The 27,483-nt window shown below is 58.9% G+C and overlaps 1 protein-coding gene across 3 annotated transcripts; it reads left to right on the plus strand.

Annotated features, from left to right (window-relative positions):
• Nucleotides 1-27,418, plus strand: CARD10 (caspase recruitment domain family member 10). 3 transcript variants are annotated; one of them, XM_079775552.1, is made up of 21 exons: nt 1-207; nt 378-629; nt 1,452-1,589; nt 3,437-3,762; nt 7,813-8,016; nt 8,871-9,026; nt 9,629-9,754; nt 10,847-11,038; nt 12,510-12,644; nt 13,110-13,225; nt 14,204-14,232; nt 14,623-14,746; nt 20,920-21,079; nt 21,501-21,612; nt 22,067-22,310; nt 22,493-22,562; nt 23,599-23,701; nt 25,322-25,480; nt 25,575-25,690; nt 26,056-26,171; nt 26,370-27,418. In XM_079775552.1, exons 1-21 carry the CDS (start codon nt 54-56, stop codon nt 26,602-26,604), a joined length of 3,267 nt encoding a protein of 1,088 aa, XP_079631678.1. In that variant the 5' UTR covers nt 1-53; the 3' UTR covers nt 26,605-27,418. The 3 variants fall into 3 exon arrangements, with proteins under 3 accessions (XP_079631678.1, XP_079631679.1, XP_079631680.1); XM_079775553.1 differs by having other exon boundaries at nt 2-207; nt 26,059-26,171; XM_079775554.1 differs by lacking the exons at nt 25,322-25,480; nt 25,575-25,690; nt 26,056-26,171; nt 26,370-27,418 and adding an exon at nt 24,486-25,313 and having other exon boundaries at nt 2-207.
• The last annotated feature ends 65 nt before the right edge of the window (nt 27,419-27,483 follow it).

The following is a 27,483-nucleotide window of genomic DNA, read 5'->3' on the forward strand; positions in this document are numbered from 1 at the left end:
GAGGCAGGGCGTGCGGGGGGCCAGCCGGACTCTCGGCCCGCGCCGGGGCGGCGATGAGGGGAGGCCCGGGCAGCCCCGGCGGCGGCGTGGACGGGGACGGAGCCGGGAGTGTGGGGGGCGCCGGGGACACCGCTCCTTTGCGCCGGCGGAGCCGCCGCCCGAGCGCAGAACCCGGCGCCCGAGGAGGCGGCGGCGGCGGCGTGCGGGGTGAGTCGGGGCCGCGGGGGCCGCGCACAGCCGGGCCGACGGGGCGCAGAGCGGGGCGCCGGGGCCGTGGGGCGCTGGGGCCGGCGGGCGACGCCCTGAGATGAGATCGCCGGCGCCCCCCCCCCCCGCCCCGGGGCACCCCGCTGATCTCCGGCTCGTCTGGCCCGCAGACCCCGAGGACGCGACCATGCCGGGCGGGGCCGAGGCGGGGGAGGCCGAGGAGGAGGCTGGGGCCGGTTCGGGGTCCGAGGCGGAGGAGGACGCGCTGTGGGAGCGGATCGAGGGCGTCCGGCACCGGCTGACGCGCGCCCTCAACCCGGCCAAGCTCACGCCATACCTGCGCCAGTGCCGGGTCATCGACGAGCAGGACGAGGAGGAGGTGCTGAGCACCTACCGCTTCCCGTGCCGCGTCAACCGCACGGGTGAGCGGGGTCGGGGTCGGGACCCCTCGGGCCGAGTGGGCGGCTCCCGGAGCCCGGAGCCAGAGGCCAGCAGCTCTGTCCCTGGGCCTCGGTCTCCACACCGCGGGGTGGGATGGCCGGTGTGCCCACCATCCTGCCACCTCCCAGACCACTGTCACTGCGGCGCCCACCGCGGCGTCTGGGTTTTGTCTGCCTTGGGGTTTCCTCCCACGTCCTGGGCCCACATTAGAGGGCGGGGTGGCGGGGGGGTGGATGTGGTCGCCAGGGTGGCCCGGCACCTCGGGGTCACAGCTGGTGCCTTGGCATCTTCCTGCGCCCTTTGGCTTCCTCCGTTCTCTGCCCCCCTCCGAGCCACACACTCCTTGGAAGCTCATTTTCCTCCAAGTGCTCAGGACCCAGCTCAGCTTAACGAGGGTGCCCTCGGGGCTCTGAACCAGCGCCCGCAAAGGGCTGAGGGTCTCATGGACCTGCAGGAATTGGCCATGGGAGAACTATTTTACTTTGCTTTTGGCGATAGAGGGGGCTTCGGTGGGTGTGTCATGGAAAAGGCAGGCAGCATTTGGGGGGCCTGCGTGAGTGTGTGTGTGTGTGTGTGGCAGGCGGGAGGGGGGGCACTGCTGAAGCTCAGGTGCTATGGGGGGCTCCTGGCTCTCCTGGCTGTGGCAGACGGGCTCTCCCCACGATGAGTTGAGACAGGCCCTGTGTGTATCAACGTCTTAAAAATGTGGGGAATGTGGGCCCTGTAACACTGTGGGGGGGACTGGCTAGGCACTGGGGGAAGCCCTCACCTTGAACCCTGGGCGCCCTCCTGCCGCTTCCCAGGGCGCCTCATGGACATCCTGCGCTGCCGTGGGAAGAGGGGCTACGAGGCCTTCCTGGAAGCCCTGGAGTTCTACTACCCCGAGCACTTCACGCTGCTCACGGGCCAAGAGCCCGCCCAGCGCTGCTCCATGATCCTGGGTGAGTGGGTCCGCAGTGGGTGCCGCAGCTCCCACACCCTTGCAGAGGTCCCTTGCCTCGTCCCTGTCAGGGAGGCACTCCCATGAACCCTGTTGAACAGATAGGGAGACTGAGGCACAGAGAGACCCGAAGAGGTTTGCCCCAGGCCCCGGAGCAGGCTGAGTGTGGGGCTGGGATTCTAATCCCCTTAGTCAGAGTTCAGAACGCAGGCCCCTAAAATTGATTGCAGGCATGTATGGGTCAGACATCCATGGGTGTACAGTTTCTTATGTAAAAAGTTCCAACAGTCCAGGTGACTTTAGAATAAGAAGGAAAGACCTTTACTTCTTCCTTCAGCTCTGCTCTGCTGGTAACACTTTGTTGAGTCTCCCTTTTCTTTGCATTTACACACACACACACACACACACACACACACACGGGATCATTCTACATGTGCTGCTCTGTATTTTGCTTTTTCTCAGAACAATTGATTTTCATGATTTCCCCCCACATCTGTTACACTTGTTTTAAATGACTGCATAGTGTTTGTTCCTTAGCGATGCTTGCCGCAAGACACTTAACTGGTCCCCTGTTGATGGACATCTAGGTTGTTTCCAGTTTCGCAACATTACAAACAACGCTGGGAACATCCTTCTGCGTGCATCTTTCTGCAAGTGTATATCTCAGGAGGGGAGGTCTGAGAAGTAAAGTTCTCAGTGAGTGTGTGTATTTTAAATGTGAACTCAACATACATCCCAGCAGCAGTGTATGGGTGTCCATTCTGCTGTACCCTCATGCATCCTGGGGATGTAAAAACATTTTTGCCGCCGAAACCGGTTTGGCTCAGTGGATAGAGCGTCGGCCTGCGGACTCAAGGGTCCCAGGTTCGATTCCGGTCAAGGGCATGTACCTTGGTTGCGGGCACATCCCCAGTTGGGGGTGTGCAGGAGGCAGCTGATCGATGTTTCTCTCTCATTGATGTTTCTAACTCTCTATCCCTCTCTCTTCCTCTCTGTAAAAAATCAATAAAATATATTAAAAAAAACAAAAAAACCCAAAAACATTTTTGCCAGTTTGATATGTCAAAAATAATGTTATTGTTTTTAAGTTTGTACTTCATTGAGAGATATAATTCATAGCTTACAAATTAGTAAACCTTGGGCAAATGACATGACCTTTCTGTGCCTCAGTTTCTCTGTCTTCAGGGTAGGTACAATAATAGTACCTTTCTTAAGTGTTGTCATGAGGATTAAATAAATTAACATGTATCTAGCCCAAAGAATAAAGTTAAATGTTAGTGGCTATTATTATTATAGCTGGTGAGGTAGGGCCTATTTATTAGCCACTTTTGTTTTGGGACTTGCCTACTGATAGTTTTTACCCTTATTTTTATTTGTTTGTTTGCCTTTTTTTTTTTAAAATTGATTTGTAAAAGCTCTTTATATATTGTGGCTCTGAATTCTTATATTTTTCTTTTGCTCTGTTGCTTGTTTTTTTAAACTTTGTTTGTTACATCTTTCATCATTCTGAAAGTTTAACATTTGTATAGGGATTTGTCTATCTTTTATAGCTTCTGATTTTGTGCCTTATTTAGGAGGGCCTTCCTTACCCCTAAATTATAAAAACATAGGGCGCCCCCAAAAAATGTATATACACTTTGAATAATTAAAAAGGCACTGTTTATAAAATAAATTTCATTTTCAAAATTGAGCTATCAGCTATTAAAGTGTGTATACATTTTTTGAGACACCCTGTATATTCCAGAGTTTTCTTCTAGTGTTTTTGTGGTTTGGGTTTTTCTGTGCAGTTTGCTATCCCTGTGGGTTTTATTTGCCTGACTTGGCTTTTCTCCCCACTGTGTCCTGCAGATGAGGAGGGCCCTGAGGGCCTGACCCAGTTCCTGATGACAGAGGTGCGGCGGCTGCGGGAGGCTCGAAAGAGCCAGCTGCAGCGGGAGCAGCAGCTGCAGGCCCGAGGCCGGGTGCTAGAGGAGGAGCGGGCAGGACTGGAGCAGCGGCTGCGGGAACAGCAGCAGGCTCAGGAGCGCTGCCAGCGGCTGCGGGAGGACTGGGAGGTGGGCAGCCTGGAGCTGCTGCGGCTCAAGGATGAAAACTACATGATCGCCATGCGCCTGGCACAGCTCAGCGAGGAGAAGAACTCTGCCGTCCTGCGCAGCCGGGACTTGCAGCTGGCGGTAGGCCCTGGGAGGTGGACAGGACACCGTGGGGCAGGGGCGATCTTTATAAAAAGGGATGGTAATAGGGTAGCCAGCTCGTGTCCCAGAGCCACCATCTGCCAGCTATTGGACTGTGGGCAGGTCCTTTCACTACCCAGAGCCTCAGTTTCCTCATCTGTAATATGGGGGTGTTGATGGCATTTATTTCATTGAGTTACTGCTGTGGTTCTCAACTGGGGACAATTTTGCCCCCCAGAAACAATGGCCATGTCAGGAGACCTTTTTCGTCATTATAGCTGAGTTGTGTTCTATTGGCATCTAGTGGGTAGAGGCCAGTGTTGCTGATAAACATCCTACAGAGCACAGGACAGCCCCCCAAACCAAGAATTATTTAACCCAAAATGTCAGCAAGTGCTGAGGTGGAGAAAACTTGGGTTACAAGGGTGTATCCATTTAAGATATGTACAGTGCCTGCATAGAGTTAGTGCTCAAACCCTGTATTGTCATTAGCCATTGTTGTTTCTGTTATTATTATTATTATTAAGTGCTTCTGGGTGCCATGCTGGTTACATGCATCACGTCACACGTTCCCATGAAGGTGCCATGCACTAGGTTCTCATTTTGAAACCCAGACACTGGGCTTAGATTGTAAAGGGACTTGCTCATCACAAAGCTGGGACTGGAACCTGGACTGGAACCAGGTCTGCCTGGCACCAGTGCTGGCCTTGCCCCGTGGTGCTGTTCTGCCCGATCTTGTCCAGGTGAAGTCTCACCCGGCCCTCTCCAGCAATGAACGAGGCCCCGCCTCTTACAGGTGGAGACACCGAGCCTCACTTCTTGGTTTCCTATTGGCTCTCAGCATGGGGATGAAACTGGAATTTTACTGCCCCAGGGGATTGTTTCAAGGATTTTATTTTTAATCCTCACCTGAGGATATTTTTTCCATTGATAATTTTTTTGTTTTCCCAGAGAGAGTGGAAGGGAGGGAGGGAGAGGAGAGAGAGAAGGAAAGAGAGAGAGAAAAACAGAAACATCAATGTGAGAGAGACACATCGATTGGTTGCCTCTCACATGCTCCCCCATCGGGGCTGGGAATCAAACCTGAGACTCTTCATTGTGTGAGTGGATGCTCTAACCATCGAGCAACACGGGCCAGGGCTGTTTAAAGGATTTAACGGTGCCAGAGGCACACAGTAGGCTCTCTCCAGCAATACTGTGCGAGGCTGCCTGGGGGGATGCTGACCCTGGGGTTGGAAGACCCATGAGCCTCAGCGGAGGCTGCGGCATTGCAGGTGGTGACAGGTGCCTGTTGGAGGCTGTCGTGTGGGTGCACTGGAGTGCGGGAGCCTGTGGCTGTGCACACCAGCATGTTGAGGTTTGGGGAAATGAGTCCTGATTGGGGGTGTTGAGGCCACAGGTTGAAGGGCCTAGACTGCCAGGCCCGATCGGGGGTGTGGGAAGGCAGATGCTTGGAGTGGGGTGGCCAGGAGGCTGTTCTCTGCCTGCTTGGTGTTTGGCATGAGGTAGGGCTGTCTGAGGCCCAAAGACTGGCTGCAGATTGAGCGAAGGGTGGCCTGGGCAAGGGTTTCCTCTCTGTGCCTCAGTTTCCTCACCGTGCTGGAGGCAGGAGGTCACAAAGAAGGATGACATAATGAAACAGCACCTCCTATGCCCAGGCGCGGTCCTCACTGCTTGCCATGCACTGACTGCTTGAATTTTCCAACAACTCTATCGGGGCAAGGCGGCACTATTACTGTCCCCATTTATGGATGAGGAAATGGAGACACAGAAAGATTGATCAGAGCACTTTCCCAGGGTCCCACAACTGAGAATTTCTGACCTTGCTCTTGGCACTGCTCGGGTAGGGGGGGGGGTGGGTGGCAGGTGGGGAGAGCTGCGTTCCCCATCTTCATCCATGCCTGCTTTTTCTGAAATGGACATGAGACCTGCTGTGAGTGTCCTTAGAAGAAGGGTTCTGCTGCTCAGAGAGGACAGTGTGAGGGCCACCGGCCCAGGGAGCTGGGAGTGGCTGTGGCTGGAATGGCTTGGAGCATCATTCGTGCACCAAAAGGTTGCTGGTTTGATTCTCGGTCAGGGCACATACCTAGGTTGAGGGTCTGATGTTTTTCTCTCACATTGATGTTTCTCTCTCTCAAAATCAGGTGAGGATTTAAAAAAAAGGCATTGGAGGTGCCTCTGGATCTGCAGATTAGCTGTAGGTGCGCATAGTGTGACCACCTAGGGGTAAGAGAACCTGACACTAGGCAGAGAATGGCTGCTTTTTCCCAGTTTAGGGGGTAGAAGGTAAGGGGTGAAATTCAACTAGTGGATACGTTTTTCTTTAAATGTAGCTACTGTAAATTTGCCTAAATTTGGCGGGCTTTTTCTGGCCACAAAAATTAACCAAGGCATTGCAGATGGAATTGAGTAGAGCAGCTGATGGTTCCTGTCTTGACAGCTTGGGTCTCCTTTGGCCACGGACAGGTGTGTGGTGGCTGTGACTTAATACTGTGCTTTATAAGGTGCAAATTTAATGAGCTGCCATTTCCAAGCAACATAAACTTACGGAACCAACACTGTAATTTTGTGCTAAGTGAGTGTGTACCCCAGGATTAAATGCATCCGCATTTCCTGGCATTCAGCAGAGACTCCCAGGTGCCCTGCCCGCTGAGCTCACTGCGGGAGTTTGCTGGCCAAGGGTCAGGCGGGGAGGCCGTGGTGTGTGGCTGCGGTTTGCTGGAGAGGGTGTGACCACGCTTGCCCTTGTAACTAGCTGTCTTTCTCCGACAGTTTACAAAGCATGTTTTGTGAGGGAAAGGAATGTGAGGGTCATGAATTTCTTTCTGAGCCCTTTGCGGAGGAGGAGAAACTCCTGACCCAGCCTTCAGACCCGTGTGTGTGTGTGTGTGTGTGTGTGTGTGTGTGTGTGTGTGGCCATGCTCGGCTCTGGGGAGTGTGGGGCTGCCAGTCATTTTCCGAGAGAGGCCGGGGCATTCCTAGGGCACCAGACATGGGCACCAGAGGTCATTGTGCCTTTTTTCAACAATGACTTGGTTTTGTGACCTGCCACCTGCTGCTCCTCTTGTCACTGTCTAGCAACCTCGGACCCCACACGGATTTGGAAAATGCCTCTGGCTGAGTGCGGTTATCATCCAGCAAACTGGATTGTGCATATGCTCTCAGCCCGCCGGCCACCGCACGGCCGCCCAGCCACCACCCTGGCCAGCTCCGGCTGCACACACCGTGTGGCGGCAGGTTGGGATTTTTTTTAAAGCTGTGCAGACAGCGACTGTCACACCCCTGGCAGCTCTGCAGCCAGCCTCTGACAGTTTAAAGGTCTCGGCCCACCTTCTGTCTTGTTTGATTCTTGCAATGACTTTGGGAGGCAGGTCATGCATGGAACGGGGGGAATGAACGGGCCCATTTTACCGATGAAGAAACTGAGGCCCAGAGGAGGTAAGTGACTTGCTCAGGATGACAGAGGGCAAAAGTAGTACAAGTGAAACCTGGACCCCAGGCTTGGAGTTCTTGTTGAGGATGAACTAACAGCCCGATCTGCTAGAGGGGGGCCTGGGAACCCTCACAACCATCCTCTTCCTCCTCTCCTCTGGGAGATGAGGAAACTGAGGCACAAAGAGAGCCCATGACTTGCCAAAGGCCACACTGAGTTAGAGGCGGAGCTGGGCCCAGACCCTGGTCCCCCTGTTCTCGGTGTAGCCCTCCTTCTCCTCCGTCAGCCGGTACTGGGCTCTATGGCCTGTTCTCCGTGTCGGAACCGTGGGACTGATGAACCGACGAGTCGGTTGTGATGCAGCACCGCGGCCCAAAGTCCTTGAAGCAGAGGCCCCTGGGAGGGCGGCTTGGCCCTGCCGCCCCCCTTCCTTTCTCATCGTGTTTGCCCAGCCGGTACCTCCTTCATAGACAAGTCCAGGAGGACTCCTGCCCAGGCCCCTCTGGGGATCTGGGAGGCACCCAGGAAGGAGGAGCAGGCCTTCTCCCCATGGGCCTCCCTGGGGTCCTTCCCTGGGCTGCATCCCTCCCTGGGCTGACCCCCGTGTTGCTGCCCAGGTGGATCAGCTGAAGCTGAAGGTGAGCCGGCTGGAGGAAGAGTGTGCACTGCTCCGCAGGACCAGGGGGCCGCCCCCCGGGGCAGAGGAGAAGGAGAAGGAGAAGGAGAAGGAGCCGGACAGCGTGGACCTGGTCTCCGAGCTGCGTGCAGAGAACCAGCGGCTGACAGCGTCCCTGAAGGAGCTGCAGGAGGGGCGGCAGCAGGTTCGAAGGTGGCCACTGGGAGGAGGGGTCAGAGAGTGAGGAGTCTGCACCTGGGAGGAGATCGGATGGACCCTGGCTGGCCTCTTGTCTTGGCTGAGCGTTCCGCTCTCTCTGGCCTTTAGTCTATGGTCTGTGGGTGGCCCCACAGGGTCTCTGGATGCTTTGCCACTGTGCACCTGATTTTGTGTGTGAGCATTTTTCGGGGGGAAGGGCCCCCAGCTTTTATTATTTGTGGAAGAGTCTGGAAAGTTGAGACCCCTGAGGTCTGGGTGGCCCAGGGCTTGCTGGGGGTCCTGTGGCCGGTCAGTGGCAGTGTGGGCTGGCCACCTGGCCATTGCTCCACACAGGAAGTGGGGGGATGGGAGCCCGGGTTCTGGTGTACTTCATAGGCTTGGGGGTGCCTGGCTGGGGTGTGGGTTTGGGGGTGGATCTTGGGCCCATGGTCTACCTGCTGGGGATAGGCTCAGCCCCTACGAAGACCCCTTGTGAGAGGGGCAGGAACAGGCCTTGGAAATAGCACTGATCTGCTGCCCTGGCAGCTGGTGGGGGCCGGAGCAGGAGAAAGCGTGCCTAGTTCTTGTTTGGGAACATGATCCTGGCGGAACTTGTTCAAGCATGCCTCACGCCCTTAGCTCATCTGCACCCCAGATGTTCCCTGGAGGGAGGGCAGGGCTGGTGGACCACGCCCACTCTATATTTGGGAAACCAAGGTCCAGAGAGGTCAAGGCCCTTGGCCCAGGTGGCAGAGCTAGTGGAGTGGGTCTGAGGGCTGAGGGCTGCGGGTCCCCCTTCCCCTGACACTCAAGGTGGGCCCTAGGCCAGAGGCTGAGGCAGCCCTGAACTCTGACCCCCAGGAGGCAAGCCGGCCGGGGGCCCCAGGCTCAGAGCGCATCCTCCTGGACATCCTGGAGCATGACTGGCGGGAGGCGCAGGACAGCAGACAGGAGCTGTGCCAGAAGCTGCACACTGTGCAGGGGGAGCTGCAGTGGGCCGAGGAGCTTCGGGACAAGGTACCGTCCCCCGTGCACCATCCCCCCCCCTGCCCTGCCCCCCGCCTTCCTTCTTACGCAGCTGGGGAGGCTCCCGAAGAGGAGAGGGTGGTGGGCATCACCAGTTCACTTGCGCCGACCTTCCCTGCAGGTGTGCCAGGCACTGTGCTAGGAACTGCATCAATTCATTCTCAAGTGTTTATTGAGATACATTCGGGAACAAAACAAATGTCTGTCCCTGTGGAGGGTAAACTCTAGCGGGGGAGACACACCGTCTGCCAGACACGCAACCTAAGGCAACCACTTCCCGTAGGGGAGGGTGATGAGGGCTGTGGGAGGAGCAGAGCAGGGTCAGGGAGCAGACTGCCGGTCAGACAGGAGGCCCAGGTTGGTCGGGAGGGAGTCATCACTATTGGTAGTCCCATTTTACAGATTAGGCAGCTGAGGCCCGGGGAGGTGAAGTCAGGCCCAGCTGGGGAGATTGGACGGGCGCTTGTTTTGGGGGCTCAGGCCTCTCTCTCTGGACCTGTTGGGCACCTGCTGGTTGGCTTTCCGTGGTCACCAGCCTTGTGGTCTGACCCTGGCGTGTTCCACCCTGTGCCGCTCCCCCCGCCCGCCCGCAGTACCTGCAGGAGATGGAGGACCTGCGGCTGAAGCACCGCACGCTGCAGAAGGACTGCGACCTGTACAAGCACCGCATGGCCACCGTCCTGGCCCAGCTGGAGGAGATTGAGAAGGAGCGGGACCAGGTGAGCCCCGCCTGCTGTGCGTGAGGCCCTGGCCCGGGAGACGGGCAGACGAGGAGAAGCGGACGGAACTAGGATTGTGGAAAAGAGGCTTCCACAGGGCACCGATTGGCTAGGAGGGGCGTGTAGGCCAGGAGGACACAGACGTGGGGCCGTGAGCACTCTAGGTATGCCAGCCTTGCCCCTGAGCACACCTGCTCACCTGAGCTCCTGGGACAGAGGGAGTTGGTCCTGGCGCTCTTTACTCCTGAATTTCTATTCCTTCCAAGTCAAAAACAAGACCTACGCAGGGGAGGTGCTTGCAAATATTTGCTGATGAAGAAATTCTTAAAAGTTCTGGCTCCCAAGCCCTGGGCACCACGGCCCTCTCCGTCTGAGGCCACAGGGTGGGCTGAGGGCCCAGGCCAGCTCCTCTGGCCCCCAGGCCTGTGTGAGGCTCCCACGCACTGGGGCGGGCTGGAGATTCTGTCCTCGGACCAAGTTTGAATCCCGCTAGAGGAGTTGAAGTCAGCACACTACAATGGGCCTTGGAATCCCCTGGCGGGCTTGGTGAGGAGGCGGGTTCAGGCTTCATCCCGGACTCTGGTTCTGTGGTTTGGGTGGGCGCAGGGATCTGCCCTTCGCCCGGTTGCTCCTGGCTGCTGGGCCTCTGTCTCCAGCTCCCCATGGGGCCGTGGGGCAGTGGCAGGTCCAGGCACGGGCCCAGCTCTCAGGGACCCTGGGCTTCATCGTGGGGAAAAGTGCTTTGGATGCAATGGGATGGGTTTGAACCCAGGCTCCTCCACCAGGCGGGGATGCTGTGAGTTAAGCTGGCCACACACAGTAGGTCTCACAGTTTTAAGTTGTTCTTGGGAAATGGTAGGAGCCTGGACTCGGCCTGGGTTTGAATCCCAGCCCTGCCCCTGCTGCCTTGGTTTCCTTATTTATAAGATGAGAATAATGAGACGGTCTCACTGGAGGGGGAGTGTGCTGATTAAATGAGCTGATACTAAGCCCAGGGCCCGGCACACAGGAAGTGCTATTCCCGCTGCCACCCCCATCTGTGCGGTCGGAGGCCAAGCCAGCCGAGTCACTGTGGCGCCTTCGCCCTCCCAGGCCATCCAGAGCCGTGACCACATCCAGCTGCAGTACTCGCAGAGCCTCATCGAGAAAGACCAGTACCGAAAGCAGGTGCGGAGCCTGGAGGCCGAGCGGGACGAGCTGCTGACCACACTCACCAGCCTGGAGGGCACCAAGGCCCTGCTGGAGGCGCAGCTGCAGCGGGCCCACGGCGGGCCCTGCCTCAAGGTGATGGGCAGGAGGAGTACAGGGTCCTGGTTGGCATGCTGGGGCCCTGGCAGGAGCTTTTGGCCAGGGGTGGGAACTCGTGGGACCTGGTGGGAGGCCTCGGTTGAGGGTGGGAACATGGGGGAACTGGCAGGAGCCCTCAGCTGGGAGTGGGACTTGCAGGGTTGATGGGAGCCTTCAGCGGTGGTGGGATCACGTGGGACCCACTGGGAACGCTCCGCTGGGCCCGAGAAGATGCAGGTTCTGGGAGGGAATGTGTGGGTCCTGGCTGGATCCCTCCCCCTGCGCCAAGAACGTGCTGGCTTGGAGGGAACTCTTGGCCAGGAGGGAGGATATGCCGGTCTGGTGGGGGACCCCAGCTAGGGTGGGTGTGGGTTGGTGCAGAGGGAACGGGACAGGCATGGGGCATGTGGGTCTCTGAGTTTCTGGGCTTGCTCCTGGGGCACCAAGACTAGTTTGAAGCCTGTCTTTGCAAACACTTGGAGAAGCCCAGTGGCCTGAGGGCCTGTGAGCATCTTGGAATGCAAACCATGGGCCCTAAAAGCCCCTCAGAGACCAGCCAGTCCAGTGCCCTCATTGCACAGGGCCCAGAGAGGGTCAGGGGCTTGCCCAAGGTCACACAGCCAGCCAGTACTGGAGCTGTGTCCACAGACCCCTTGAAAACAGTTCCTAGTTCTTGGACATCTGTCAGGAACTCCGCCTTTTCTTATCTTGATTTTACTTGGAGATAATCAACAGGCCAGGTGTTTAATACCCGGAGGAACAGAACAAAGGAAGTGTGAGTCTGTGACTTCTCACTTTTTAAACCCCTCCGTGGTGTTTTGCTCTTAGGTAACGACAAAGCCCTTACTATGCCCTAGAGGCCCTTCGGCGGGCCCTTCCCTCCCTCTAGCCTGGTCCGCTGGGCTCCTGGAAGGTGTCACAGTCCTGACTCGGGGCCTTTGCACGTACTGTTCTGTCTGCCTAGACCAGCGGTCAGCAAACTGCGGCTCGAGAGCCACATGCGGCTCTTTGGCCCCTTGAGTGTGGCTCTTCCACAAAATACCACGTGCGGGCACGCACGTACAGTGCGATTGAAACTTCGTGTCCCATGCGCAGAAGTCGGTTTTCGGCTCTCAAAAGAAATTTCATTCGTTGTCCTGTTGATATTTGGCTCTGTTGACTAATGAGTTTGCCGACCACTGGCCAAGGCCATCCTCCCCAATTCTATTTAGCGCCTACTTACCCTGAGTGCTCAGTTTAAAGCACACGTGCTCTGGAAAGTACTCTGATGCTGCCCGGCTGGGTGGCCCCTGCGTGCCTGCCCTGCGCTCCGCTCCGGGCGGTGTAGGGCTACTTCCTTTGTCTGTCTGCTTGTTTACAGCTTGTGTCCTCTGGGCGGAGCGCTCCATGAGGGCAGGCGTTCACTGAGGGACTGTGGCTGGCCCTGGTCCAGCACTGCTGACCTCATCCCTCCCCCTTCCTCTCCCAGGCCTGCACCTCCTCCCATTCCCTGTGCTCCAACCTCAGCAGTACCTGGAGCCTGAGCGAGTTCCCCTCCCCGCTTGGAGGCCCAGATGCAGTCGGGGAGGCCACTGTCCTGGGGGGATCCGAGCCCCACATCTCGGTAAGACACCTGCCCACCTGAATATGGGGGGGACACTGATAGTAGTCACATAATTACTAACATGGAGAGGGCCCTCCAGTTTGCTGACAAAGCCCTTACTAGGTCCCAGAGGCCTTCAGGGGGGCCCCTCCCTCCCTTTAGCCGGGTTCTCTGGATCTCAGCCTTTGGCTTCCTGGCAGGTGTCAGAGCCCTGTCTCAGGGCCTTTGCACATGCTGTGGAGTGTATTTCACATAGGAGGAAATTGAGACCCACAGAGGCAAGCACCTTATTAAGCTTATCCAGAGCCAGCTCCGCTGCTGGGCCTGGTACCGGGAGACCTGGGGGCCACTCACACTGTAATCTTGTAGAGCTCACTCCTCCGCTCTGGGCCCCAGTTCTCATCTGTGGAATGGGCGCACACCTAGGTGCATTGAGCTGTGGGAAGGTGCAGTGGGGGTGACCCAGGCCCTGTCGTGACATTGCAGGAGGAGGCTACAGACAACGAGAAAGAGATCAACCGGCTGTCCATCCTGCCCTTCCCTCCCAGCGCAGGCTCCATCCTCCGCCGGCAGCGCGAGGAGGACCCTGCACCTGCTAAGAGGTAAACAGGCCCTAGCCAGTTTGGCTCGGTGGATAGAGAGTCGGCCTGCAGACCGAAGGGTCCTGGGTTCGATTCCAGTCAAGGGCACGAACCTTGGTTGCAGGCTGGATCCCTGGCCTGAGAGGCAACCAATCGATGTGAAAAACAAAACAAAAGGTAAACAGGCTGGAAAGAGAGCGGCAGAGGCCCAGCCACCTCCCAGAATCCCTCATGCCAGAGTCAACACTTGGCGCTCACCTCCCTAACTGCCTTGAAATGGCTAGAGCGCTGGGAACCGAGGCCCTGAGAGCATAGGTGTGACTGAGGTCAGAGGTTAAGACAAGGCCAAAGGGCAGAATAGGCTCAGCCCCAACCCAACACTCTGGCGGCTGAGTCACTAGAAACTGAACCGCAGAGTTGCTTAACCCAGGGGAAACCTGATGGTTTAGGCCAGTGGTCGGCAAACCCATTAGTCAACAGAGCCAAATATCAACAGGACAACGAATGAAATTTCTTTTGAGAGCCGAAAACCGACTTCTGCGCATGGGCCACGAAGTTTCAATCGCACTGTCCGTGCGCGCCCGCACATGGTATTTTGTGGAAGAGTCACATCAAGGGGCCAAAGAGCTGCATGTGGCTCACGAGCCGCAGTTTGCCGACCACTGGTCTAGTGTGAGGGGCAGCCCAGGAGCCACCAATGACAGTGTAGAAAGTGAGGATGAGATGGGGGTGAGAGGTCAGGGGAGGCTTCCTGGAGGGGGTGGCGTTAAAGAACAGGCCGGGGCATTCGAGGTGGAAGGCCATGGGGCTGAGGCCAGGATGTTACTTTCTTGTCTCTGAGAGTTTAGGGGAGCTGGGTGGCATGAGTGCCCTGTGCCTGGGACTCCCACCTGGTCTAGCCGGCATGTGCTTTTGGTGGCATAGGGGCAGGAGAAGGGATTGGGGCAGATGCCCACGGACTCTCAGCTCCTGCCCCTCCTTCCCGTCCTCTCTGCCCAGGTCCTTCAGCAGCATGTCAGACATCACAGGTAAGGGCCCTCGGACACTCCATGGAGAGCTCACGGGGTGGGAGTGGGGAGGAGCTTTTCAGCTTACCTGAGGCCTATGCGGCCTGCTCTGCCCCTGGCCTGTGACTCCCTCCCCGAGGCCCAGCTGTGCCCTGGACAGACAGGAAGGCTCAGCCCTGGTCCTGGCTGTGCTGTGCGGGGCCCCTCCGCAGTTCTGGTCCACCCTTCACCCTCTTCTAGGAACTGCAGGGCCATCCTGGCAGGCCCCGGCCCAGCCCTGAGCCCAGTGGGTCCAGTGTGTTCTTGGGGCCTCAAAGCTGCCTCAGCCCCAGGCCTCTGGGCCATGGGTGGTCTCTGGGCCCTCCCCCGTTTTTCAGTCCAGCACTCTTGAACCCCACTCCTTCTCCCCAGGGAGTGTAACGCTTAAACCCTGGTCCCCCGGCCTCTCCTCATCCTCGTCCTCCGACAGCGTGTGGCCTTTGGGAAAGCCGGACGGTCTCCTGGCCAGAGGCTGCGGCCTGGATCTCCTCAACAGGTACGGAAGCCGCCTGGGTGGGGGGAGGTGGGGCCTGCGGCTCAGATCCGGGAGCAGGATGAGGTGGGAGGGAGCAGCAGCCAAGCCTTTGCTGTATGCAACTGCCATTTGGATTCAAACCCCGTCGCCACCGTTTATCACCTGTGTGACCTTTCTCAGTTTCCTCAAAGGGAGCAGTGAGCTCTCTCCTCTGCATGTGGGTGGTTTGAGGGTTAGGACTCATGTCAGTCAAGCACCTAGCTTTGCCAGGCACAAAGTAGATGCTCAGTAAATGGTAGTTGTACTTGTACTGACACCGGCCGTCTGCCTGTCCTCCCCAGCTCTGAGCTCCCGCCCAACAAAGCTTCGAGCTGTGGGTGGGGCGGGGCCACTCAAGAGCCAAGAAACACATTGGCTCCGAGTGTGCGGGAGGCAGTGAGCTCTGTGTGTTGGTCATGAAGGGCCTCCCGGCCAGGCTTTTGAGCGGACCTCAGGAGGGGAGAGAGGGACCTCGGGAGGGGAGAGAGGGACCTCGGGAGGGGAGAGAGGGACCTCGGGAGGGGAGAGAGGGACCTCGGGAGGGGAGAGAGGGACCTCGGGAGGGGAGAGAGGGACCTCGGGAGGGGAGAGAGGGACCTCGGGAGGGGAGAGAGGGACCTCGGGAGGGGAGAGAGGGACCTCGGGAGGGGAGAGAGGGACCTCAGGAGGGGAGAGAGGGACCTCAGGAGGGGAGAGAGGTAGGCCCGGCTGAGAATGTGGCCTTTGAACTCAGCCATGGCGAGAGGGCAGGTAGGGAGGGCAGCTGGATGGCTGGAAGAGGGAGAGAGCAGAGGCTGTTTGGGATGGGCTTGGAGTTTGGCGTTGACTGGAGCACGTGGGGGTGGGGGTGGGGAGGAAGGCCAGGCCACAACAGGCTCTGAGTCAGGCTGGAAAAGTGTGGACTTTGGCTGGTGCGCGCTGGGAAACCTGCGAGGGATTAGCTATTACTAACTGCAGGCCCGCTCGCTGCTGGCTGCCTTCTAGCATTCTGACTGTCCCTGGAGGTAGGCGTTACTGTGATTATCCCGGTTTCCTTGGGAAGGAGCTGAGGCTCAGAGAGGTTAAAGGGCTTGCCCGAGGTTCCGCAGCTGCGGAGTGCCCTGGCCCAAGTCCACGGTGACCTGATCAGACTTGGGTTTCGGAGAGGGCGTAGGAAGCACTGAGGTCAGAGCTGGAAAGTGGGGATGCTAGATACAGAGCACAGGTCACCAGGAAACCAGGGCAGAGCAGGACCCGGGGCCTCCCGCCCGCTGGAAGCCGCTTGGCCAGGCCCGCGTCCAGAGCCCCCCCCCGCCCCCCCCCCCCGCCCCGGCAGTGGGCCAGCGGGACATTGTTTCTCCCTGTGCAGGACGTGCTTCTGAGGGAAGGGGTGGGGCACCTCCCTTCCTGCCTGACGGGCCCTTCCTCCCTCCAGCTCGGGCCTGCACAGGGGTCTTGGCTCCCGTCCAGGGGGCGCCGGGATGTGGCAGGGGGAGCAGGAGCTGTGGTCGGGGGCCACCGCTGATGCCCGTGCTGTTCCTGAGGAGGAGGGGGATGGGGGAGGACACAGGTTAGGGTGGAGGCAGAGGTGGTGGACGGGGAGAGAAAGAGGTTGAGGGACAGGCGGAGCGGGAGGTGAGGTGCCGAGGCATGTGTCCTGGGCTGGGCGACAGTGCGGTGTGGCAGGCAGCTTGTCAGTCGGCTGAACTCTGGCTCTACTGTGGAATCTTGGGCATGCCACTTCGTTTCCCAGGGCCTCAGCTTCCTGCTCTGTAAAATGGGGTCACAATTGTGCCTGTCCCCTTAGGTCGCTGTGCGGTTCCAGTGTTCCTGTTAGAGTGGCTCAGAGTGAGTGGATGTGCCAGCTCTTAGCTAATGTTATTGTTGCCCTTGTTGCTTAATTCTCAGAGTGGCCTGCGGGGCTGGCATTTCTAGCCCCTTATTCATTTAAGGAAAGCAAGGCTCGGAGTCAGGAATTTGTCCCAAGGCCACTGAGTGGTGGAGTTGGGGATTCCTGGGTGCCGTCCTTCTGTCTACGTCACATTTTTATGGTTAATCCTCACCTGAGAGTATTTTTTTCCATTGATTTTTAGAGAGAATGGAAGGGAGGGAGGGAGAGAGGGAGAGAGAAGAGCTAGAGAAACATGGATGCCTCCTGCACGGGCCCTGACCAGGGCTGGGGATTGAACCTGCAACCAAGGTACATGCTCTTGACTGGGAATCAAATCTCCATCCTTTGGTGCGCAGCTGGTGCTCTAACCACTGAACACACTGGCAAGGGCCATCTAAATCAGCGGACCGGTTGGTGACCGCTGGTCTATGTCACTTTAATCTCCCACTTGTGTTCAGTACTCACTCCATGCTGGGTATTCTCAGCTCTTGTCTCCCCTGCCCTGCTGGGCTCCTAGGGCCTTGGGGCAGGCAGAGGAGATGGGCAGTGGGGGTGCTGGGGCAGGCTGACGGATAGATGGACAGATGGACAGGCTGGGAGACAGTGAGGCGCTGAGTATGGAGGGGCATGTGGGGAGAGGACCAGGTGCTGTGCCCCTGGCCAGGACCCGCCTCTGCCCGCACTTGTTCACATGGACTCAGGATCCATGGCCCCTTCGGTTTGCACAGGGGCTTGAATAGGTCATTGCCCGACTGTACCACCCACCAGCTGTGCAACCCTTGTCTAGTTATAACTGCCCCGTGCCTCAATTTCCCCTTCTCCACATGAGGGGAGTCACAGATGTCTCCGTAGGGCTGCTGGCAGGGTTAAGTGAGGTCATCTGTGTGGCTTGCTCAAGTCTCTGCTTCACGGGCCCCCGACCTGAACAAAGCAGCCATGTACACTGCCGAGGGATCTTCCCACAGTGCCCTGGGCTGGGGCTGGGGCCACCACTGCCAGAGCTGGCTGAGTGAAGGCCTGCCCTCCCCGCCTGCCTTCCCTGGGACCTGACCTCCTGACCTGATACTGAGGGAGGGAGTGGGAGCCCTCACCTGGTGGACAGGTTATCCCCATCCTCTCACTGCCCACAGGCAGGGTGGTGGTGGGGCGTCGGATTGTGTTGCTGGAGACCCAGGAGTCCCAGGAGGTTGGAGCAGGCAGCCCTGCCCGTACCACGTTCCTCTGTCCCCTGCTTCTTGCTTGAGTGCTGAGGCCCGGGACTGAGAGGGACTGGATCTGGACCCTGCCCTCAGCGAGCCCAGGTGCCAGGCGTTGGTAGCCTGGGGCTGTGGGGGCTCAGAGAAGTTACTTGGTCTTTCAGGGACGTGGGCAAGGGAGGAATGCCTGAAGGAGGGGATGCCTGATGTGTGTCTTCGGGAAGCAACTGAAGCAGGCAACAGACTGATGTATTTCAGAGGGAAGGGGGAGCGGGAAGACATTAACCCATGAACTTATATGCATACTAGCGGCCTGGTGCACGAAATTCGTGCATGGGGGGTGGTGTGTGTGTGTGTGTGTCCATCAGCCCAGCCTGTACCCTCTCCAATCTGGGACCCCTTGAGAAATGTCCGACTGCCCGGAGTCGCCTGGACTGGCAGTTGGACATCCCTCTCACAATCCAGGACTGCTGGCTCCCAACTGCTCACCTGCTTGCCTGCCTGATTGCCCCTAACCCCTTCGGCCTGCCAGCCTGATCACCCCCTAACCACTCCCCTGCCAGCCTGATCAACACCTAACTGTTCCCTTGCCAGTCCGATTGCCCCTAACTGCCCTCCCCTGCTGGCCCGGTCACCCCTAACTGCCCTCCCCTGCTGGCCTGGTCGCCCCCAACTGCCCTCCCCTGCAGGCCTGGTCCCCCCCAACTGCCCTCCCCTGCAGGCCTGCCCCCCCCCCACTGCCCTCCCTTGCAGGCCTGGGTCCCCCTGCCAGCCATCTTGTGTCCACATGGGGATAGCCATCTTTGACCACATGGGGGCGGCCATCTTGTGTGTTCGAGTGATGGTCAATTTGCATATTACCTCTTTATTATGCAGGATATGCATAGCTCACGGACAGACAATAGTGCTGGGAAGGTCTGGGGAGGTATGGAGAGGGGAGTGAGGTGGAGGGGGTTTGTGGGGGGAAAAAAGGATATCTGTAAACCTCAACTCTAATTGAAAAATAACAAGATGTTATTAAAAAAAAAGAGCCTGAAACCCGGGTTGGAGGGTGGAGTTGCCCCCATGCTGGGGTTGCAGGGAAGGGAGGGGCGTGCGGAGGCCAGGTGGAGGCTGGGTGCAGGCTGCTCACTGGGTCCTGGGGAAGCCGTGACGGTGAATTGACTGTGGGTGTGAAACAGGTGGAGAAGCCTTGTGCACAGAGGGGTGGCTTGTCCTGAGTCACCTGATCACAGTGACTGTCAAACGTTCACCCGGCACTTAGTTCTTACCAGGCACTGTTCTAAGAGCGCCCGTGTTCTGACTGGCTGAATTGTACAGTGAAACAGGTAGACACAGAGGGGGCTGCTGAGGACCGGCAGTGGAGTAGCCAGGCCTTCTGGCCCCAGAGTCCTGCTGGCGCCCCCCAGGCCACCTTTCCAAAACTCTTCTGTCCGTACCCCAGCGTCCGTACCCCAGCGAGAGAAACCGTGTGCCCGTGCCTGAAGCACGGGGTCACCGTGGTTGGACTCACTGGAAGGGAGACAGGCTTTTATTTGCTAGTCCATTCCATTAAGAAACCGAATTCTTCTTCCCCTGGGAACAGGCCTGCAGGTGGGAGGCCCCGGAGCCCTCTGGTCCCCCTACCTGCTCTGACTTTACATTCCTCTGACCCTCATGTGCAAAGTGGGAGACAGGTGCCACCATGCCCTTGCTTGATGGATGTGGTGACTGAGAACCAGGCAGCCAGCTCGCTCGCCCCGGTCTAGGGCGCACTTCATGCTGGGGTTTGGAACTGGCCTGTGTTGCTCCAGCCGGAAGGCCATTGGGCAGCAGAGCCGGGCCCAGCATCCGGCCTGCCACGTGCACAGGCCTCTCCACGCCACCTCGATGCAGCCAGGACAGTCCCAGCACCCATGTCTAGCCCCAGCCCCCCAGGCCTGGTTCTCTGTTTTGACTGAGAGGACAGGAGCTGAGCTGGGCTCTCAGGGCCAGAGTTCCCCGCTCTGGGTGCTGGTTGGGTTAAGGTCCTTGTAGCCTCGCTCGCCCAGGCTGGCAGTAGGGGGCAGTGTGACTGGGGGCTGCAGCTGGAGGGTGGGTGGGGGGGTGGGTGGACGCCTGGGCTCTCCCTGAGCCACCTCTTCAGCTGGGGCACACCCACTGACCTTGGCCTCTCCCCTCCCCAGTACCAGGCCCAGGGGGTCATGGGGGAGACTTGGAGTCAGTGGTGTGTGAGCCTGGCCATGAGGCCTCATCAGTTCTCATCCAGGGACAGGCAGAGAGCCCTGCCACGAGGGAGGTCTTAGTGACTCTGTCTTAGCCTTCGGTGGCTCCCACCGCCCGTGAGAGGAAGGAAGCTGCGCTCCCCGAAGGCTGGCTGCCGCTGGCCTTCCTTGGGAGCTTTCTCCCAGGATGCTAAGTTAGTCGGGAGCTTCACATGGCGTCTGGCACATGGGAAGCACCCAGCGTGTATCGGCAGCTATTATTATTGTTACTGAATTCCCCACAATCCTATGTCCTGTCCCCCACACCTTTGCTCGTGGCCGCCCCCCAGCCTGGAACACCACCTCTGCCTGTTACTGAAGGGCTTCTGTTCTTGACCGAGGTGTAGCCCAGCGGCGGCTTCCTCCGGGGAGCCACTCCCGTGTGCTCCCGCTGCCCCCGTGGCCATCTCTGGTCTGCGTTGTGTTCTCATGGTGACCTTCCTTCCTCGACTGTGAGCATAACAAGCTTTCATTAGTCATCTACTGTGTGCCAGGCACGGGCTGGGTGCTGGCACCCAGAGCGGAGGGTGTTTTTTCTGATGGAGGAGACAGCAGGCGACAGGCACGGTGTGGACGGTTGTGCTTCTGCACCTCACCGTTTGCTGGGGTCTGGGAGGGAGAGTTCGCTTTGGGCCTGAGCTCTGGAGGACGAGCAGAATCTGCCAGGCAGAGAAGAGGGGGGAGTGCCTTCTGGGCATTGGCACAGCAGGTGCAATGGACCGGGGTGGGGTGGGGTGGGGTGCGGGCATCATGGCATATTGGGGAATTGCTGTGGTTTTCCAAGAATGTTGAACTGAAGCAAAATGTTGACTGAACTCTAATTCCCATCCGCTTCTCTCTTCTCAGGTCTCTGGCCATACAGGTGTCTGGCCGGAGCCCCCCGGGGGGCCCCGAACCCCAGGACAGAGGTCCAGATGGCCTGCCTTTCCTTGGGGACAGCTGGTCCGGGACGGTGGTGCGGAGGGTGCTCTCTGGGCCTGGGTCTGCCAGGGTGGAACCGAGAGAGGTGAGCCCCTCACCCAGCTGTGGGCTGGGGGAGGAGTTAGTGCTTTAGCCAGGGCTGGATGCCTTCCGATTGGTGGCTCTAGGTCACTGGGCCGGGTTTCTAGGGATTGGCTAGAGAGGAGGCAGGCTCACTGATTAGCGGCTGGTTGCCCCGCCTCAGCCAGCATTAAGTGAAATCTGATTGGGCAGGGGCTGGGAGGTGGGGCAGAAGGACAGCCCGCCTGCTTTTAAATATGGGAAGGCCCTGGCTGAACCTGCTGGGTGGAGGGGCCTGTTGAAGGTAGCTGAGCCACTGCCCTCCGAGGTGGAGGCGTCTGAATGGTGGAACATGGTTGGTCCCACACTCAGTCCTCCTCCAGAGCCAGGGCTGTCCTGCCTTGGGGAGCTGACCTTTCTCCCTCGCTGCCTGGGTTTTCTCCCAGCCAAGGGCAGAGGCTGCGGGCCTGGAGGGGGCCGGCCTGGACGGCGAGGCCCAGCGGAGGACCTTGACCTGGAACCAGGTGTCCACACTGCCCTTCCTGATGGATTCTAAGGGTAAGTCTGGCCCGGGGGCAGGGGGCGTGGTGACTGGGGTCAGAGCTAAGGGCCCAGGAGAGGGTTCATCCAGCCCCGGGGGATGGCACAACTGAGGCCCGAGCCGGAGGCCTTCCACCTCCTGGCCCTTGGCGGTGCCCTGCCTTCCCGTGTCGCTGCCTCATGCTGGCTGTCTGTTCTCGTGCCCTTCCCCTGTACTCAGCAAGCAGCTGGCAGTGAAAGGAGCACTGGACAGGAGTCCAGGCACCTGGGTTCGAGTCCAGGTTCTGTCCCTCGTGGGCTTGGTGGCCTTGGGCACGTCCTGCTCTCTCTGGGCCTCGGGCTCTCACGTTAAGAAGAGGAAAGGGGTCCTGGTAGCTTGGGCTTTGAGAGGGCCACATCCGATGCCTGACTTCCTCCTCCTCTTGTTCTCCCTGCTGCCCTCCCCCCCCCCCCCGGCCCTGTCCATGCCCAGCTTGCCAGTCCTTCCATGAGGCCCTAGAAGCCTGGGTGAAGGGGCTGGGCGCCGAGCCCTTCTACCTTCGAGCCAACCTCACTCTGCCCGAGCGGGCAGACCCCCATGCCCTGTGCGTGAAAGCCCAGGAGATCCTGCGGCTGGTGGACCCGGTGTACAAGCGGCGTCAGGAGTGGTTCTGTGCGCGGGTCGACCCCCTCACGCTGCGGGACCTGGATCGGGGCACAGTGCCCAATTATCAGAGGTGACCCAGAGCCCGGAGCCTGGGGGTGGGGTCCCATTGGGAGCTGGGACCGGGGTGGGGGCCTCTTTCTCCCTTTGCAACCCTTCACTATCCTCTGGAACAGAGTGGGGGGCTAGAGGAGAGGCTGTGAGGGGTTCCCTGTCGCCATACTGACATGACAAGACTCCCCCCTGCCCCCCCAGAGCCCAGCAGCTCCTGGAAGTTCAGGAGAAATGCCTGCCCTCCAGCCGGCCCCGAGGGCCCCGCGGCAATGTAAGCAGGGTGGCACCAGCTGGGTGAGGGCTGTGGGGAGGGGGTTCGAAGGGCGGGTCCAAAAGGGAGAGGCCAGGCTCCATTCTCTGGCAGCCCCGGGGGAGGAGAGGGGGGGAGGCCCTCACCTCGCTCCCTCACCCCTCATCCCTCATCCCTCATCCCTCACCCCTCACCCCTCACCCCTCATCCCTCACCCCTCATCCCTCACCCCTCACCCCTCATCCCTCACCCCTCATCCGTACTTGGTTGACGTCTGTGTGCCAGCAAACAGAACAGCAGGACTCACGTCCAGGGTGGTTGAGAGAGTAAATGAGATAGAGCGTGCCTCGTGCTCGCGAGTATGCCTGGCACACGGTAAGCACTTGACAGAACAACAGTCACGTCCCCTTTTCCAGTCCCTGGATAAGGACTGGGCTGTGTGGTCCGCCCCTGTACACCTGGGCAGAATGAGTTGCCATAGTAACGCAAGAGGCTATGGCACTAGAGAGGGGGCTGAGAGCGCAGGCTCTGGAGCCAGACGGGCTGGGTTTGAATCCCAGCTCTGCCACTTAATCAGCCATGCCACCTTGGACAACCACCTGCCCCTCCCCGGAGGCTCTGTGTCCTCAGTGTAAAAGGAGGCCTGCTTGGCCCCTTGGCGTAGAAGGCTTTAGTGGTTCATGCACATCCGTGGCCTACTTAGTATGTGTCACATTGTCGGCTTTTGATACCTGCCAGCTATTGGTATAATAAATGCTGTTGTTGTTGGTTTCATTCATCTTCCTCCCCAAGGCCACATTGCTAGTTCATTGGAAGAGACCCCAAAGTTTCTCTCTTGTGACATTAGGTTCCTCTGGTCTCTGGGCCTCAGTTTGTCCATCTGTAAAATGGGGGTGGGCACACCTCACTTCTTGGGTCCTTGCCTGCCTGGGCAGGGACAGGAGAAGACCCGGTGGCATGGGCCCCCCTCCGCCTGGGGTTTCACGTACTCTCCCCTCTCCCCACGGGTGGAATAACGCAGAGTCCTCAGGTGCCCCTCTTTCCCTCTGCCCCCCAGCTGAAGAAGCGAGCTCTGGACCAGCTGCGGCTGGTGAAGCCCAAGCATGCCGGGAGTCCTGCAGGGGACTCCCCGGAGCAGCTGCTGCCGGAGCCCTGCTCAGGTGAGTGCAGGTGTGAGGGCGCAGCCGGGCTGCCTGTGGAGGCCAGGAGTGCGCCTCTGGGTGTCCTTTGGCCTGGAAGGGCCTGTTGGGAGGGTTCCGGTGCGGCGGGGCCCACGCCAGGGGCCTGAGAGACACGGCTCCCTTGGTGGGAGATGGGCCTCCAGGGTTGAGAGAGCCGGTTGGTGTAGGAGGTGTGTGTGTCCTCGTGTGTTCGTGGTCTGTATGAGTGTGGGGCACGCGTGAGCTCGGGCCTGTTCTCGTCTGGCAGAGCAGGTGTAGCTGTGCCATGAGGACCCCAGAATAGGTTCCTGGAGGCAATAGGGTGAGGCTTTGGGCCAGACCAGGGGGGAGGGGCTGGGAGAGCCCACATGAGAGAATGGCAACTGTGAGGGGCAAGGAGACGAGGATGGTGAGGGAAGACGTGCTGGAAGGGAGATGGTTTAAACCGAGTCCTTCAAGGAGGAAGAGGAGTTTGTTCCAGGCGGAAGGCACAGCTTGTCCTGGCCCGTGTGGCTCAGTTGGTTGAGTGTCATCCCATGCACCAAAGGGTCATTGTTTTGATTCCTGGTCAGGGCACATGCCCAGGTTTCGGGTTTGGTCCTAGTTGGGTTGTGTATGGGAGCAATTGATCAGTGTTGCTCTCTCCCCTTTTCTCTAAGAAATCAATAAAAAACATTTATAAAAAGAAGGCACAGCTTGTGCAAAGGCCCAGTGGCATGGCTGTGCATGGTGTGTTTGGAGGACATCGGTATCAAGTGTCAGAACTGTCATTCTTGGTCCACAGGACACCGTGGTCCCCCACCCCTTTGAAGCTTACTGCCTGTTGGGGATGGCGAGAGGCAGATACCTGTCGGCCACATAATCTCATTCGTGGACATAACTGCAAAGTGTGACGCTTGTAATGGAGGAGAACTGGATGCCAGGGTGGGGCTTCGGCCTGCCCAGGGCACCAGCAGGCCCTGTGATTGGAGGCAGCTGAAGGGCAGTCTGAGTCTGTGTAGTAGGAGTGGAATCTGTAATGGGGTGCGAGGCTTGCTGCTCGAAGGCTCTGGGGGGGGCTGGGTCACCCACAAGGAGGATGTGGGCTTTTTCCTAAGAGTCATGGGGAGTTGGCACATTGAAAACATGAGAGTTATAAGGTCTGACTTTATAACCTCTCTCTGGTTTAACCTCTCTCTGGTCTGGCCAGTGTGGCTCAGTGGTTGAGCATCGACCTATGAACCAGGAGATCATAGTTCGATTCCCAGTCAGGGTTGTGGGCTAGATCCTCAGTAGGGGGCATGCAGGAGGCAGCCAATCCATGATTCTCTTTCATCATTGATGTTTCTATTTCTCTCTCCTTCTCTCTTCCTATTTGAAATTAATAAAAATTAATATATTAAAAAAATGAATAAAACCTCTCTGGCTGCTGAGAGGACAATGGCCTTTAGGGGGCGAGAGTGAGGCAGAGATTAGGGAGGAGTCTACTGCGGCAGTTCCAGGGAGGACTGGGGCAGCGTGTGTGTGTGTGTGTGTGTGTGTGTGTGTGTGTGTGTGTGTGTGTGTCTGCTCTAGAAAAGAGGAGCTGGGGCCCTGCCTGCACCCTCATCTCTTCTGCACCCGCCCCTGTCCCTGCCCCAGATCCAGAGTGGAGCCTCAAACCCTACAGCCTGGTGCGGCCGCTGCTGGTGCCCTCCCTGCGGCCCGTGGTGCTCTTGCCCGAGTGCCTGGCGCCTCGGCTCATCCGCAACCTGCTAGACCTGCCCAACTCCCGGCTGGACTTCCAAGTGTGCCCAGCGGGTGAGCCTCTGTGCCCGGAGAGGGGAGGGCAGGGTGGCACTCTGGGGCAGCCAGGCCCACCGGTCCTTTGCTCTGGCTTCTTCCTGCTCTCCAGAAAGCCTGTCTGGGGAGGAACAGTGCGCACCCTCAGCTCCCGGAGCCCCCAAGGCCCGGCCCGCCACCCCTGGGCTGGGCAGCAGGATTCGTGCCATCCAGGAGTCTGTTGGGAAGGTAGGTGCTGGGCAGTCCCTTCCATTCTGGGGGCCTTCCCTCACCTGTGAATGGCTGGTGCACCTCGCCTATCTGTCTCCTTGTCCTCAGACTCTCCCCTGTCCTGGGAGCTGGCTGGGACAGTGGGGGAGGGGGTGGAGGTAGCTTGATCCTATAGATGTGGAGGCTGAGGTCCAGAGAGGCAACGTGACTTATTTTCCCAGGTCTCCCGCCTCCCCCCCTCGTTGTTTCCTCACTGCCAAGGTCCCTCTGGATGGGGAAGCGGGCCCCTGTAGGGGCGGTGCTATGGAGCCCAGTGCTGGGGTGTGTGTGGGGCGGGGCCATTAGTGTCTGGGCCGGAGTAAAATGTCACCTTGACCCCCGAGAAGAAGCACTGCCTGCTGGAGCTGGGCACACGGGGCGTGCGGGAGCTGGTCCAGAATGAGATCTACCCCATCGTCATCCACGTGGAGGTGACCGAGAAGAATGTCCGGGAAGTCAGGTGAGGCCGGACCCGAACCTCCTTCCTGGGGGTATCCGTCTCTGTCTGGCTCTCTCTGGCTCTTCTCCGTCCTTCTTTGCCATCTGTCTTTTTGCCTTCCTCCATCTGTTGGTCCTTTCTCTCTAACTCTCCGTATCTTTGTCTCTCTCTCGTCTCTGTGCCCTTCTCTGCCCACTGCCCACTCTCTTCTCTTGGCAGGGGTCTGCTGGGCCGGCCGGGCTGGCGGGACTCGGAGCTGCTTCGGCAGTGCCGCAGCTCGGAGCAGGTGCTCTGGGGGCTGCCCTGCTCCTGGGTGCAGGTGCCCGCTCACGCGTGGGCCCACTCGGAGGAGCTGGCCAAGGTTGTCCGCGGCCGCATCCTGCAGGAGCAGGCCCGCCTCGTGTGGGTGGAGCGCGGCAGCAGCAGGGGCAGCAGCAGCAGCAGCGAGGCCTGAGGGCCCTTCTGAGGCCTGCGACTTGCTCATGCGCTCAGATGCCCCCAGGAGACCCTGGTGTCTGTGGTGGAGCTGGGTCCTCCCTGTCCTGAGCCTTCGCAGGCCCTTGGGCTCAGCTCTGGGCTGTCACCGAGTGATCCTGCCGGAGCCGGAGCCGGAGCCGGAGCCGGAGCCGGAGCCAAGCCGGAGCCCTCCGACAGAACTTCCGCCCTCCGGCGCTGTACCTGCTGCTCTGGGCCTTCCCGTGAGCCCTCAGGTCTCGGTGTCCCCACGCGTGGGTCTGGGTCCCTCCATCACTGCCTACGCGGAGCATCGGGGTTCTCACTCCTGTGAACTGTTTGATCCGCCCAAGTTCTCACGGGCAGGCTGCTGTCTGTGCCTGCCCCGGGCGCTCGAGGTCTCCCAGGCTCTCGGCCTGTTCTGCTCACAGGAGCCCCGAGCCCGCCCTTCGTGACTCCCACCCGTCAGCTCGCATTTCTGTGTATAGCTCCACACGTGGGCATTGTAGCTGCCCTGGTCCTCGGTCACCTGTGCCGTGTCTCCAGGTCACACACGTGTCCGTGGTTCTTTCTCCTGTGTAAATGTCATGTCCCCCACCCCTATGACACTTGGGCACTTAACACGGGTGTGTTCCCGGTGAGCACACCCAGGACCATGTTCTCACAGCACCTCCTGCCTGCCCTGCCGCCTCCCAGAGGGACCGGTGGGGGCGGGCGGCCCGGCTGCTCCGGCACCAGAATGTACGGCTCGTTTTACTGGGCCCCTGTCACTCAGAAGCTGCACATTATGGAACATTAAACAGTTTGTCATAGAAGGTGGTGGCCTTTTGCTTGTTTGCATCCCCAGTGGGGGGAGGGCGCTTGTCCCCACCTCCGGCTT

This window comes from Cnephaeus nilssonii (assembly GCF_951640355.1).
Source record: "Cnephaeus nilssonii genome assembly, chromosome: 6".
NCBI lineage: Eukaryota > Metazoa > Chordata > Mammalia > Chiroptera > Vespertilionidae > Cnephaeus > Cnephaeus nilssonii.

What these genes read in the sequence shown, in the direction of transcription:
- CARD10 (XM_079775552.1), top strand. Translation starts at nt 54, where the DNA reads ATGAGGGGAGGCCCGGGCAGCCCCGGCGGCGGCGTGGACGGGGACGGA. An exon ending in ACGGCGGGCCCTGCCTCAAG is followed by an intron (nt 11,039 to 12,509) that starts GTGATGGGCAGG and finishes TTCCTCTCCCAG; the next exon opens with GCCTGCACCTCCTCCCATTC. An exon ending in CAGCATGTCAGACATCACAG is followed by an intron (nt 14,233 to 14,622) that starts GTAAGGGCCCTC and finishes CCTTCTCCCCAG; the next exon opens with GGAGTGTAACGCTTAAACCC.